This window comes from Gopherus flavomarginatus, chromosome 1 (genome assembly GCF_025201925.1).
Source record: "Gopherus flavomarginatus isolate rGopFla2 chromosome 1, rGopFla2.mat.asm, whole genome shotgun sequence".
Taxonomy (NCBI): domain Eukaryota; kingdom Metazoa; phylum Chordata; order Testudines; family Testudinidae; genus Gopherus; species Gopherus flavomarginatus.
Genome location: NC_066617.1, coordinates 204,918,600 through 204,934,091, shown reverse-complemented (window position 1 = coordinate 204,934,091; position 15,492 = coordinate 204,918,600). Strand labels below are relative to the sequence as shown.

General features: G+C 38.7%; 1 protein-coding gene across 1 annotated transcript in view; it reads left to right on the top strand.

Annotated features, from left to right (window-relative positions):
* HLCS (holocarboxylase synthetase) overlaps nt 1-11,014 on the top strand; it is a 205,285-nt gene extending 194,271 nt beyond the window's left edge. The window contains exons 8-11 of the mRNA XM_050929180.1: nt 383-543; nt 5,031-5,145; nt 9,266-9,479; nt 10,218-11,014. Of these exons, the coding sequence (XP_050785137.1) occupies nt 383-543; nt 5,031-5,145; nt 9,266-9,479; nt 10,218-10,389 (662 nt within the window). The 3' untranslated portion in view covers nt 10,390-11,014. The remainder of the gene's footprint in view (nt 1-382; nt 544-5,030; nt 5,146-9,265; nt 9,480-10,217) is intronic.
* Nucleotides 11,015-15,492: the final 4,478 nt, after the last annotated feature.

The window sequence follows — 15,492 nt, the reverse complement described above, 5'->3', positions numbered from 1 at the left end:
TTTTTTATTTAAAACCAAACATAAGTAGTTCATAAAAACATGTAATCTACAAGATACCAAGGAATTTTGGGGAACATATCGTGTGCAATGCTTTTGATTTCTTTATGAAGTTTCTATAAACATGATTACCTGAACACACATTAACAAAACCAATACTTTAAAATAGCTATAAAATTGAATGTAGTTTTTCTTTGAAATAAGCTGGAACAGTTTTAGAGCCCTCGTAGATTTTTTTCAAGTGGGTGCTATTTTTGAATAAACTAATTCTTATGCTGCTGCTTTCTACATCAACTAGTATGAACTTCGTAAAAACAAAACAAAAAACCCTCACGATTTCTCTGTCTTACGTGTTCGTTTATTCAGTGTGGTGGATTTTTTTCAGGTCGTGGCGGAAATGTCTGGCTTAGTCCTGTGGGATGTGCTCTATCAACATTACATGTTTCCATTCCTTTGTGTTCCCAGCTGGGACAGAGAATTCCTTTTATTCAGCACCTGGTATCCCTGGCTGTGGTGGAATCAGTGAGATCAATACCTGGATATCAGGTATCTAATTTTAATTCATTTTAATATTCCTATTATTTTCACATTTCATTGAGTTCAGTCTTTAACCTGACCTTCATAACTAGGTTGTGTCATTGAAACCATAGATCAGTGATACTCAGACTGAGGCTCACAAGCCGCAAGTGACTCTTTAATGTGTCTACTCTGGCTCTTTGCAGAACATGATATTAAAACACTGTATGATTTAATTATTAACCAATCAGGATGCTTTTGCTATGTTATTAACCAAAAATAATAATACTTGGTCAATCATTTTTTGTGTGAATTTTTATTTTTATATATATAAAAATAAAATGTTACAAACTAAATATTTCCTGGCCTACGGTTTAAATATGAATACATATTATCGTAGTAAATGCAACAATAAATTCACACTACTGTGCCTCTTTTGGGTAATGTTGATCCCTAAGTTGTCTCCTGAACCGCTGAGGTCTGAGTATCACTGCCAATGAGTTTAGCTCTTCAGTAATACTGGATTGTATAATTGCTATGTGATTAAAAGAATGGATGGATTTAGCCTTCCGATTCATTTATATGTGTTTTTAATAGCTCTGGTGCTTGCAAAGTGAGTGCCTGCTATTGATTAGATTGAATCTAGCAAACTCATTTCACTTATAATCTGATGAGCATTTGCGCCTCAGATTCCATCAGTGAAGATGGATTTACCTTTTGCTTTGTCTAAGTGTTGGATTCATTCGTTTTGGTTATGAAAGTGTTGAGGAAAAGTGCGAAGAAAAACGGAACAAAACTGATAAATGCTTTTTTTATTGGTGCGTTTCAGAGGCCACTTGTTCCCTTTAAAAGGATTTTTTCCAACTCTTTCTGAAGGTTGAAAACTGATTTTTAAAGATAAAGTTAAGAGTATTGCTCTCAGGAGGGAATCGAATGTCCTGTTGTCAGTGTTCAAATGAAGAACCAATCTTCTTCTTCACCTCATATCTCTCTTTTTTTTTAATGTTACCATATTCTAATATTTGCTAACTATAAAACTTCAGTATTTTACAGAAGTAGTTAACTAAAGCACATGGTTCCTATATTACTCAAAATGAATGTCTTATGCACATTTACGCATGAACTTTATTCTGGTGGCACCCAGTAGCTTTGCTGCAGTTTAGGGTCTGCCAGCCCTTCTGTTAAAACCTCCTAGCTTCAGCACTTCATAACTTGACTGTAAAAATTGCTCCAGACTGAAATTTGCAATACAAAATCTTTGGCTGGGGAGGTCAGTATTTTTAACTATTGAAAATAAAAGGGGAAGAGGGGCTACTTTTTTAAAGTGTGAGTCCAAAAGCAAAAATAGACATAATAGTTTAAGACTCTTCTTGCTTCTGCACCTCTCTTCATATTGTGGCATATATAGCGGCTACTTTTCAATGAAATATTTTTTTAAAAAAATTAGTCCATTCAGGAGTAGCAACTTGATTGACACAATAGATGATGATATTAACACAGAAGGAATAATTGTGTCAATAACACATACAGTTGAGTCTACCGAGTATACATTTATATTTTTAGAATTGCTTGTTCTGACCATAAAGAAATTGAGTTTATCTTGAAAGAAACATACTCCACCCCCTAAGAATGAATTAACTACATAATTTGGAGCTATTAAATTCCATCATATCAGTAATCATTAAATTAAGAGGAATCACTAAATATGCTTTGACAGTTTGTCATCATCCTAAACTCAGTGGAAGAAAGGATTTCTGTACTCCATTTGAGATTTTTTTAAAGAAAGGAAATTAAAGACAGACAATGGATTAAAACAATGTTAAGAATCTGACTCAAATCTATGAAAGCAAGGATATTCAAAGTTAAATCTGAAACTCTATTCTTAAATTGCCCCATTGGACCTAGGGTAATGCAAGGCTCTCCACGTGGTGGATGAACATATATGCCATATGAGCTTCAGTAGCTAGGAACAATGTTCTACGTTATGGATGAGGTTTCAATCTTAGCTTTATATTTCCAATACCTTTTTGCATGTCAGACTTTTATTATTACTTTAACATACTTTTAATGTTGTTTTATTATGCTCAAATTCCATTCCAGAATTTTCATATATAAAAATATCAAATCTTCGTGTCTCAGTTTGTCAGTCAGTCATTTTTAGGGCTGTGTCTTTAGTGTTCACAGTTCTAAATGGACAGCAGTTCAAGCTACTGTCCACAGTTCCGGATTCTCAGTGGGAAAATCTGACAGTTCAATTCAGAGTTTCATTTGCAGATGACAGTGCTCTGAATACAAACAAACCTTATGTTCTAGATATTTTCTACTGTCCCTGACTCAGAACAGTATTTAGGAGCCAGTATATAACTTACAAATAAAAATAACATGTGTCACCACTACATGTAACCTGCTAAATCAGTGCAGAATCGTTGTATTTTATATTTTGACAGTAAATCCTTTGGAAACAATGGTAGTTATGCAGCAGCTCATCTTGCCTCATTATATTACAACAAAAAACTCACGTCACCACTATAGTTAATCTTGAAAATTAGTACTATTGTAGAAATATCTGCTGTTCTCCATAGCCAACAGTTAGTTCCTTTGCAGTACAAATATCTGTGATCTATTGACTTGTCTACTTGGGAAGTTAGTGCAGAACAGGCTGGGGTGTAAATTTAAAGCACAATTGTTATGTTGCCCTAGCTCACCACATGGCACTCTTATTCTGGACTAAAAGTGCTTTTGTGTGGTTAAATTTAATGTACTTTAAAGTGGAGCTAGTATGAAATAACTATTGCGCTTTACATTCACACCCTAACTTATTCCACACTAACTTCCCCATGTAGATAAGCTAGCAATGTGTATCTTTCAAACTCCTGAGTCTGTTACAGTTTGTTTCCTCAGAGTAATGACCTGCACAGGATGCCTTGAGAAGATCTGTTAATCCTGACATACTGAATTGCTTAGCTGTGGCATGCTTTGAAACTGTATGTCCAAAGAATCTTCTGTAAATCTGCACTGAAATGTGGATAGTCAAGTGCTTGTGGTAATGAATATGAACTAGTGATGTTCTCTTACAATTTTGTATGGTACCAGAATAAGTTAGCATTTCCTGTACAGATATGCAGAGACATCTGTGTAATGGAATCCTCCCTGGCCTTTAAATCTGTCAGGAAAGTAGACATAGACCCAGGTGCAGTTTTCACACATCCTGTAAAAGGATTTCATGATCTACAAAAAGAGAGGAAACCAGATTCTTGTAGTCGTGGAGCACCTCCCATTATTTGCCTCTTGGGATCCAGTCATGTGCAGTTTTTTAAGCTCCAAGAAGCACATTTGCTTTCTTTTTACATTTAAGTAGCTGGTGCAAAGTTTTAATTCAGTTCTGTGGCTTTAACAAAAACTTCTGTATTGCAATGGAATGGTGTCATATGATGCAGTTTGTTTTCAATACCATGGTATAGATTGAACATAGCTGCATGAAATGTGAATATTTTTAGGACTATTTACATAGTTAATTGTGAACTGGAATTTTCTCCTGACTGCTGAATTTCCTTCCTGATTTTCAAGATGTCATTACCTCCCTGTCTGACTTCTTTCTGCAGGGACCTTGGGATATATTTGTTCTGTTCATTGTGGGCAGTTCTAGGCATGTTTAGCAAAGTTGACTGTCTTTCTTTAATAGATCATTTTTATCCTGAAACAAATTTTTATGGTGAATAAAGAAATTCAACAAATTTGTTCATAGATTAATAGATTGAAAGACTAGAAAGGACCATTGTGATCATGTAGTCTGACGCAAGCCAAGGAATTTCCCCAAAATAATTCCTTTTGAACTTTAGTTTCTTTGCTTAAAAAATCCAGTCTTGATTTCAAAATTGCCAGTTATATACAATCCCCTTAACTCTTGGTAAATTGTTCCAATGGTTGATTACCGATTGTCTGTGATTTTGAGATTTTTAGGGAAGACCTCTGCCAAGTCACTTTGCAATCCCTATTTTTGATTATGTATAGTTCCTGTAAGCCATTAGTATCTACTGTATAGCTTATTACTAAATAACTGCTCTCAATGTCTGTGATTGCTGCCAATGTTCATAATAAACCACCACGAAACTTGGGCTAGGTCAAGGCATCCAGAAGATGCAGATTCCCCTACAGATATTTACTTTCTTTGGAGTTGAGGAGTAAGCCTCAAGAAAGAGTTTTTCAAGGTGAAAATGCCAACTTTCTCCTTGATATTTGGATTTTTGGCAGTCACGAGTTACCATTTTAATGTTGTTATACTTACCAGAGTACCTCAAATGTGTGCTTAGTTATAAAAACTCAAATTCAAAATATAGTTCTGTGTCTGACTCATTGTTCTGTAAAACATTTTGATCTACTTTAATTAAGAAAGAACTAAATTATCATGTTCCAAGGTAGCAGAGAGAGATGGCATTTGCAAAAATACTGAGTGATGGCAGAGTCTTTACAAAAGAAGAGCATAATATGGTTATATACATATACATTGATTTATTTAGGATATTGACCTGCGAGTGAAGTGGCCAAATGATATTTACTACAGTGACCTAATGAAGCTTGGTGGGGTTCTGGTAAATTCTACACTTATGGGAGACACATTTCACATACTTATTGGTAAGTGTCTAAATTATTTTCAGGCTTGTCAGGCCATTTCTTCTAAAGCTATTTAATTATTCTTAATGTCCTATACGAGTTCAAACTACAAGAACAAGAGCAAATGAGAAGTGGGTATGCAAACCATGATATTCACAAAACACAAAAAATAGATGTCTTCAGAGCTGTATAACTCTCCATATGGCTGGCCAGGAGAAGCTAAACACAAGCATCAGGATTGATATAGAAGATTTTGAAGAATTAAAAATAACAGGATGAAAATTTTCTTTCACATTGAGTCACAAAGGTAGGGTACCATGGAGAAAAGTTTACTATATTTTTAATGTTTTTTCCTATCTAATAAGCACGCTGTGTCTTTTCCTTTCTCCATGAAGTGAGGAGTAGAATAGATCTGTCATGTGCTCAGGAGCAAACTCTGTGCTCTGTAGGGAGTTCCAGAATGTCCTGCCTCCTCAAAGCAATTCTTTATCTTTTGGTAAGTCTAAAAATTACATAGAAGTTCCTTGACGAATCCAGAACGTTAAGACAGGGAGATTATTATTATTGGTTAGTATTGGTGCATAGCACAACATATGTGCACAGTATTTTACAGAGCAAATGAAGACCTGGTTCCTACCCTGATAGCTTAAAGATCTAAACAAGTTACACAGCTTTAAGTCAAAAACAACAAGAAGTCCTTGTGGCATAATTTATTTGGGCATAAGCTTTCATGGGCTGTACCCCATTCCATGCATCTGATGAAGTGGGTTCTAGCCCACGAAAGCTTATGCTCAAATAAATATGTTAGTCTCTAAGGTGCCACAAGGACTCCTCATTGTTTTTGCTAATACAGACTAACATGGCTACCACTCTGAAACAGTTTAAGTCAGTCATTTCTTTTCTCTTCAGCGTAGTTGCAGCCATTGCATCTTCTGTTGAACTCATACCTTTGAAAGGCAATTTTCTTTTTTAATTAATTTAAGAGAATGGAAGGGGCTGTGAGACAGTTATGAAGCCTTCTCTGTCTTTTAGAGCATTTGGTCCTTCCATATGTTTTTTTCTGAGCCATTCTAACCCAAGGGTAATACCTACAAAAGAATTTATCATCTAAAGACAAGAAGGTAAAACCCATCCTAAAAATAAATCACCTTTTTTGTAGCAATTACGTCTCTTGACTCATTACATTTCAGCATTAGACATGGAGCTGCTAAATAAATGCACCAAAATATTCCAATTCAAATTGGAACTTATTCATTCCATCCTCTTAGTCATCTCCAGTGGAGACTTCATGACAAAAGTAGGTCTGGAAAGAGGGTACACATTAGAACCTCAGTTTTATGAATGAATTGGCAATTAAGGAGTTCAAGAAATGCAAAAATTCATAAAATTGGAAATCCAAAAATTACAGCAAGTTCCGTTCATAAGTTAATTTATCAGTTGTCAGAGATAGTATATGTGACGAATGGTGGCAAATGGATGTAGTGTGCCCGATTTGTCTTGGAAAAAACTGCTTCTCTTCTTTGCCACAGAATCTCTCATTTTTTCAGATCAATATAGCCACTTGAATGTTGGCTGAAGGCACATTCAATGGCAAAAAAATTGTTACTATAACCAGTTGTTCATAAGGTCAATGTTCATAAAATCAGAGTTCTGTTGTATTTTCATTTACTAATCAGACCCTTTAAATCAGAAGTTCCTGAGATTCCTGTACCAGTGTCTGCACTACTAATAGAAGGTTCTTTTCTGTCTGACTACCCTCTCCCTCTTTTCCTCCAAGGAATATGTGATCTGGTAACAGTATTGAGTGTATTGGTGACAGCATTTAGAGTACAGAGTAATCTACCCATTCTTAGATTAGTAGCATGATCAAACTCCTACAACTCAATATGCAAAATGTGCCATCCGTTTTCTACAGACACATGGCTTCATTGTAAACCAAGTTCAGTGATCTAATTCCAATTAAACTTATTCAATATGTAGGGGGTGTTAATAAATACCAAGAGCCAACGAAGTCTGTATAGCAGGACAAAGTATCAGAGTGATAGCTGTGTTAGTCTGTATCCACAAAAACAATGAGGAGTCCTGTGGCACCTTGAAAAAAAAAAGATTTATTTGGGCATAAGCTTTTGTGGTTAAAAAAAACTCACTTCTTCAGATGCATGGAGTGAAAATTACAGATACAGGCACAAATATATATTGGCACATGAAGAGAAGGGAGTTATCTTACAAAACACGGCTACCCCTCTGATAATCTAAACCTTCTAACCCTAGTTATGGGTGGAGAGGGAGGGAGGGCTCTTTTTCCTGTTTTCTGAAACTCCCATTGAGAATCTCAACCAAAAGGTTTTTGAGTTAAACTGTTCCACAAATTCTTGTCAAATTCAAAGGCAGTCTTGGAACCACTAAAACTGCATTTGTCAGCTAATAAAACTACTGTTACTTTGATACTAGGGTTAGAAGGATTAGATTATAAGAGAGGTAGCTGTGTTTTGTAAGGTAACTCCCGTCTCCTCATGTGCCAATATATATTTATGCCTGTATCAGTAATTTTCACTCGATGCATCGGATGAAGTGGGTTTTTTACCCACGAAAGCTTATGCCCAAATAACTCTGTTTGCCTTTAAGGTGCCATCGGATTCTTTGTTGTTTTTTGTATCAGGACAAAGATCCTCTCTGCTAGGGAACCCAGCTGAATTTAAGTGTCCGTCTCAGAAGCAGACAAGGCCAAAGACAAACTCTTTAACTAACTGGCATTACCAGGTTTTCTAACCATGACAGGTCACTCATTTCATATATCCTATGAAGAGATTTCTAAGGCTTCAGTCTGATCCTCTGTTCACATGTTTGTCAGGCTGTGCAAGATAGGTGATGTTTTCTCTTTTGCTGTCACAGTTTTTGGAAAAAATCTTGAAATTGATAGTACATTAGTAGCTAAGGTCTTTATTCATATGTACTATGTTTGAGTGCAAATAGCTGTGTTTGAGTTGTTTACTTTTTAGCATATTGTGTTAATTTTTCTCATTTTCTTGTTAGATAATACGTTTCTCCCTACTTCCAGTGGTACTGGTATATTTTGCTAGATATTGCTGTAGATCTTTCTTTCATGTGCATATTCTAGTTATTTAAAAAAGAAAAATAATAATTTAGTTCCTGAAGAGAACCTTTTCTCTCCAGATAATTCCGGATGAATTAATTCCATGTTTTCATGATCTCATCAAGTTTATAAAATAATGTAACCTACTGGTTCCTACAGAACAAGCCAGTTTACTCCTGAGCCTGAGTGACACGTCTAGCCTAACTGCACAGGGAAAGGAAAATCCACATTATACGGGAGGAAGGAGGGAATAAATAGTTAATACAAGATTTTCTTACATCTCTCAAAGCCGGTTTGAGGAGGCTGCAAGAAAGGTCCCCAAGAGCCGTATAATAAGAATGGCTTTTTGCCAACAGTATCCTAGCTGGAGAGATCTCAGTGAGAAACTTGAGGCTTCAAAAGGATATTATGGCAAGACAGCTTAAACTATCTGGAGTCTAACCCTGAAAAGTCTGACTCTGCAGGGGTTTTCCCAGAAAGCCAGTTGCTGACTTATGAGCTGAGGGAAAAAAAGGCTTATTTTCCAGAATATGAAATCAGTTAACTGTAGTAAATAGAAGAGACTCTTGTCACATTCTAGGCTGCTAGATTCATAGTATGGTTAATCATCTGCTTTCAGATAGTTTGGTAGCTGGCTGTCAATACCATAATTTAAGGGATTTTCAGTTTTTTATTGGCAGTCGAGACAGCACAGCTAGCACTTTCCTTATTCCTAAATCTTCACTTTAGTCACAAGTTAGGAGTTTGGTAGGATGGCATTTTCCTGATGGGACTTTATAGGGACTATTTGAACTGGCATTTATTGGCAGAAAAGAGTTTAAGGGAGGATGTAGACATAAATGTTAACTAGACTCAGTGTAATTAGCTGCATACATGGATTTGGGAATGCAAGAGATTGATGAAAAACGGTATAATGGTGGGAAAATCCTTTATGAAAACCTTTAGAAAGCTTTGCACCTAATGATTGAAGACAGTGCAAATGCATTTGTTATATGATAAGAAATAGTCAGTATTTTCTACTCTGCACTCATGATTTTTCTTCCTCAGGCTATGGATTTAATGTGAATAATAGCAATCCCACCATATGCATCAATGATCTCATCATGGAGTACAATAAGAAAAATATGACAAAACTAAGGTCCTTAACAGTAGACTACCTGATTGCTAGGAGTGTAACTGTGCTGGAAAGACTGATAGACATATTTCAGGAAAAAGGACCTGATGGAGTTCTTCCCTTATATTATAAATACTGGATACATGCGTAAGTATAGCTGTCTTTTCTATTCATCTTTTCCTAAACTTTCCCTTTAGAGAATTAGGAATAACTCATAGATGTCTTGCCTTGCACTGTGAATGTTCCACTAGATTGCCTTTTCAAGCAGTAGTGACTTAGTTGGGTTTTACGTAAGAGCACACTTTCAGTATTTATATTGGTGTTAGAATAACATAGATCAAAATGTTAATGTATTGGCATTTATTACAAAACTTTGTTAGGCATCTTGCATGTACAATCTCATGAAACAGTGAGAATATTTGGGGTTTTGTAGCTATTTGTTTTGCTTATGCTGAAATTGTGCTGTACTAATTTATCAAAAATTACATTGTAAAAATAGTGTGAATTAACCATGCATTCTGCAAAAGGAGTCTAAGGAGAAAAAGGAGCTCTGCTGAAGGTCATTATCTCTAAAGATTCAGAGAAATGAGGAATAACACTGTCTTTATAGAAGACTCAATGCTCTCTCCCTATAGTATTTATCATGATTACTGTTTGTTAGTCATCCTTGTTGAATTGTTTTTATAACTGATATAAAATCCACAACCAGCTCTGGTGAATTTCAACCATTGTTTCATTTTCATTTCGTTTCAGAGGAGGGAAAAGTTCACATGTAGTAATATAATGGGTTACTTTTGTGACGTGTTCCAAGTTTATTTTTAAATAATTAACTGGTGCTCCCTTTTCTTCTTCTTTTTTTTTTTTTTTTTTTTTTTTTTTTTGTAGTGGTAGGCACGTCCGTCTCTGGAGTGAAGAGGGCCCTTTAGCATGGATAGTTGGAATAGATGATTGTGGATTCCTTCAAGTTCATGAGGAAGGCAAAGGTGTAGAGTCTGTGCATCCAGATGGCAACTCATTTGACATGCTGAAAAACCTTATTATCTCAAAGCAGCAGTAGACCTTACAGTTGGTGAAAAAGCTGCTCTAAAAAGATTGTTCAGTATTCAGCAACTAGCAGCTGATCTTGGCTATACACAATATATCAAACTGGAATGATTTGGAGGTGAAGTGTAAAAGCTACATATAGCATTTTACATTATTATTTAATTTCTGCTGTGTTTTCTAGCCAGTGGCCCTAAGGCCCAGTTAGTCTTTTCTATGCATTTTTCATGTTGCATATTTTTAAGCATAGAGGTGAGAGGTAGCTTATGATTAGGATGAATCAATTTTTTACCAGTTTTTAGTTTCTTCTTTCTTAACATGGATAGCTTAGTTGAAAGTTGCTACAAAAGTTAGTTATCATCTCACTACTGGAGACCTGTAATCTTTCGCTAATTGCTGTTTCTTTAAAAATTCACTAATGGTATTGTTTGTTGTGAGCATTTACAGTAGGGAGCTATTTGCAAAGGACTATGTTAAGCTCATCATTAATTCAGTATATTTAAGAAACTAAAAAAACTGCATATATTTGTTCTTTAAAAAATGTGTTTGAATAATGCATCTGTTGTGGTTTTGCTTTGGGTATAAGCAGTAAAATGTTTAAATTACTTACTATGAGATTTTAAAGAAATGAGTTCTGCTTATGTCAGCTGTGAAGGGGACACGTGAAACCACACACCCATAAGGGAAAGTGGGAAGAATTCTGCAAGTTTATTAAGTTAACTGTTTACTCACTGTATACTTAGATTATAGTCCCTCCCACCCTTTAGAAATAATGAGCAACTTTGCTGATTTGGCTCTGCTCCCAGTGGGCTTCTGTATCCTTTCATCATTCTGTAACTGGATCTTTGGCCTGTGGGCCCTTTGCACCTCTCTTGTGATGACCTTATGCTTGGACATCCCCACCGGCAGTGCCTGTGAACTGGGTTAATTTATAACTCCCAAGATATAGATATTTTCTGCTTTTCTTAGCCTGTTAACTAGCTCTGATTGTTCGTAAATTACCCCATTCCTCCTTGTATCATGGTCTTTCTTTCAAGAGCTCTTAACCCTCCACAAGAATTGCCCACCACATATGCAATTAGTGAATCACTTAGTTGTCGTCCCCTTTGCTATTGGCCATCAAATACTCAGTCCAAGAATTGATATCAGTGTTGACTGTACTTCACTTAGGGCTTGTCTACATCAGAAAGTTGCAGCGCTGGTGAGGGAGTTACAGCGCTGCAACTTTGAAGGTGTACACATCTGCAGGGCACCACCAGCGCTGCAACTCCCTGTTTGCAGCGCTGGCCGTACTCCCGTTTTGTCTCGGGTGTAGAGGATCCAGCGCTGGTGATCCAGCGCTGGTAATCCAATGTAGACACTTACCAGCGCTTTTCTTGACCTCCGTGGAAGGAGGAAGCCTCTGGTAATCAAGCTGGTCTCCTTTCCCGGTTTGCTCTCTCGTTCCCGGAGCCCAGAGCAAGCAGGTCTCCTTCCCTGCGGTTTGCTGGGTGGCTCCGGGAACCAGAGAGCAAACCGCGGCGAAGCGGGTCTCCTTTCCCGGTTTGCTCTCTCGTTCCCGGAGCCCCGAGCAAGCAGGTCTCCTTCCCTGCGGTTTGCTGGGTGGCTCCGGGAACGAGAGAGCAAACCGCGGCGAAGCGGGTCTCCTTTCCCGGTTTGCTCTCTCGTTCCCAGAGCCCAGAGCAAGCAGGTCTCCTTCCCTGCGGTTTGCTGGGTGGCTCCGGGAACGCGAGAGCAAACCGCGGCGAAGCGGGTCTCCTTTCCCGGTTTGCTCTCTCGTTCCCGGAGCCCAGAGCAAGCAGATCTCCTTCCCTGCGGTTTGCTGGGTGGCTCCGGGAACGAGAGAGCAAACCGCGGCGAAGCGGGTCTCCTTTCCCGGTTTGCTCTCTCGTTCCCGGAGCCCAGAGCAAGCAGATCTCCTTCCCTGCGGTTTGCTGGGTGGCTCCGGGGACGAGAGAGCAAACCGCGGCGAAGCGGGTCTCCTTTCCCGGTTTGCTCTCTCGTTCCCAGAGCCCAGAGCAAGCAGGTCTCCTTCCCTGCGGTTTGCTGGGTGGCTCCGGGAACGCGAGAGCAAACCGCGGCGAAGCGGGTCTCCTTTCCCGGTTTGCTCTCTCGTTCCCGGAGCCCAGAGCAAGCAGATCTCCTTCCCTGCGGTTTGCTGGGTGGCTCCGGGAACGCGAGAGCAAACCGCGGCGAAGCGGGTCTCCTTTCCCGGTTTGCTCTCTCGTTCCCGGAGCCCAGAGCAAGCAGATCTCCTTCCCTGCGGTTTGCTGGGTGGCTCCGGGAACGAGAGAGCAAACCGCGGCGAAGCGGGTCTCCTTTCCCGGTTTGCTCTCGCGTTCCCGGAACCCCCCTTGAAGCCGCCCAACAGCGCTGCAGTGTGGCCACATCTAACACCACTTGCAGCGCTGGTTGCTGTAAGTGTGGCCACTCTGCAGCGCTGGCCCTATACAGCTGTACTAATACAGCTGTAACAACCAGCGCTGCAAAACTTTAGATGTAGACATGGCCTTAGTCCCTGAGAGGTGAACCCCATCCAAATGATGAAATAAGAGAAGGAACCTTGTTCTTAAGGTCTCCTCTGCTAGCAACTACTCCAGTGAGAACCTCTGTTCCTACCATCTCTCTCAAATCTCTTTTATTGTACTTTCATAGTATTTCCCAAAGCAAGCCTCCTATTGTGGTGTTAATAATGGAACCCAAGGAATTTAAGGATTGTTTACTTGAAAGTGCCCTGCAGTCAGGCCTCCAACCTTACCTAATTGCTGTAGAGGCTGGGTCAGATACAGTAGATAAGACAGTATGTGACTGGAGGGCATAGGCGAGAAGCTGAACTTGAGCTCCCAATTGCGCGGATATACTTTCAGATTCTTCTCCTGGACCAGTCAAATTTTCATTTACAGCCTGGTCACCTGAGCAATGACCTCAAGCCAATCACCACACATCAATAGACATCAGGTGTGACCTGGCCAAAAGCCAGCTATGTCTCCTACTGTGGACTGCCATTGGTTATTACAGCACCCTTCTCTTAGGAAGCTTGGCTCAACCAAGTGGGTTCTCTCAAATACATTCCTGTCTTCTAGCCATAAATGGAATTTATGGGTTAAAGTTCACTTCATAAATAACCAATATAAGGAGATCAGCTCAATTACAAATCCAAGAAATCGTAAAGGAGAGTTGGCCTGTAATGGTAGATTAGAGTAATCCTGATTTACTGGGATTTGGATGCTTTGTCAGTATATTGCTAGCGATTAAGTTTTCTGTGTATTTAAAGTGAGGATTTTGCCCTCCATGTCATAGTTTCTCTCACTTTGTGCCTTACAAAACAGTCAAGTTTCTTACATCAGACAGGACTGCACACCAAAAAATGATAGAAGTAACACAACAAGACACTAAATATTGAATGACTTTTATTTTAATATACTCTGTTTAAACAATAATGCCCAACTTCCCTCTCACAAGATTTTGGTTAGATTTTAATACTACTTTGGGCTGGGAACTTTTGACTACTGACTTATAGATATACATGAGTATTTATCTTTAATACTCAAATTTAAGTTTGAGCTACTAATCTTAAATACTGAAAGGAACTCTTACAATGTAGTGTTCTCTTCTCTTCTCTTCTTCTCTACCTTTTCTTTATACAGTTTATGAATGATGCATGTTGCTACTTGTCAACTGCAGAATTTTGATATTGCCTTCTTACTCCTTGCCAGCATCCGCAGCTATAAACAGTGAAAAGAAAATTCAACAATGCTCTTGGTTCTTCTTGGTCTGGTTTATTTCATCATGAAAACCTTCCCTTAATGTAGAGCAGTACATACCCAATCTGACTCTTGTGTAGCTGAATTAATCGAGAAAACTGCTGTTTGTGGTACAGTCCTTAATATAAAACCTGACTGTCACTATCAGGGCACAGTCAGGCAGTCTTTTTGTAAAGCAGAATTAACACACTTAGGGCCATATGATACCACTGATTTTTTTTGTCTGAATGTGACTTACATTTGAAATGTGACAATATATGGCCCATACTGTAGTGGGATCAGTAGCAACAGTAGTTCTGAAAATTTCCATATGAGATTAACCTGAAACACGGTCCCCTGATTGAAATACACCCAAACTTCAGGAAATTTGGATCCAGATTTGAATGTGGTGGCATGCCCTGATCTCGGTCATGAACTGATCCAAAACCCTGGATAGAAACACCCCAAAACATTGGGAATATTTGGATCAACATCTAGGTCCAAAATGCGCAGTTTAAGCCCATGTAACACTTTGCAGAATCCTATTTCTGCATATAGATGTACTAATGCAGACCTGTATGCCTTCCTGGAGCATCACTGACTTCTTTGGGACTCTGCATAGGAATATAGGCCTGCCCACATGAGTTGGTAGGGCTGCATGGGTATAAATACCTCCCCCCCCCCACCCCACTCCCCCACTCTTTCAGTCAGCAGGTAATGCAGCAACCGTCAACTGACCTGGCCCCAACTGCTTTCTGCCCTTCCTGTCAGTACCTGAAAACTTCCCCTTTCTCCCCATCTGCTGAAAGGGAGCTGTTAAAGGGGCAACCCCCCTTTTCCTCAAGCTAGCCAGACCAAGACCCACTTGCATGAACATTGCAGTAGGCACATTATCCCAATAAAAAAACTAAGGGGGAAAATGTACTCCTTGTGGGCAGAGCTGAGTGTCTATAAAACTGCACTTAGCTGAAATGCCACAGGACCTGTAGAGCAGCCAGATATATATCTTCAACTATATAATAAAATGCCAACAGTCTTTCATAGCTTCTGTCATTGCTTTTTGGATTTCTGTGGGGGGTTCTTAATGAAAACCATATTTTGTTTATGTTTTACGCTGAAATGCTATTCTGGACATGTCTGCATTGGAAAAATTATTTAATTTCCTTTTTGTAAATGAAAACTAATGAAGTGTGGACATGTCAGAGCACAAGTAGATCGTGTGGGAATACAACTTTTCCTTTACGCTTTTTAATGTCTTGTTCTCGTGTATACAAGACTACCTATTGTCTTGAGAGGGGAAAAACAGCCTTCAGTTGGATGAAATATTTGTCATAAACCTGACTTTTGCTTCAGATGTACCACAGAATTTTACAAAG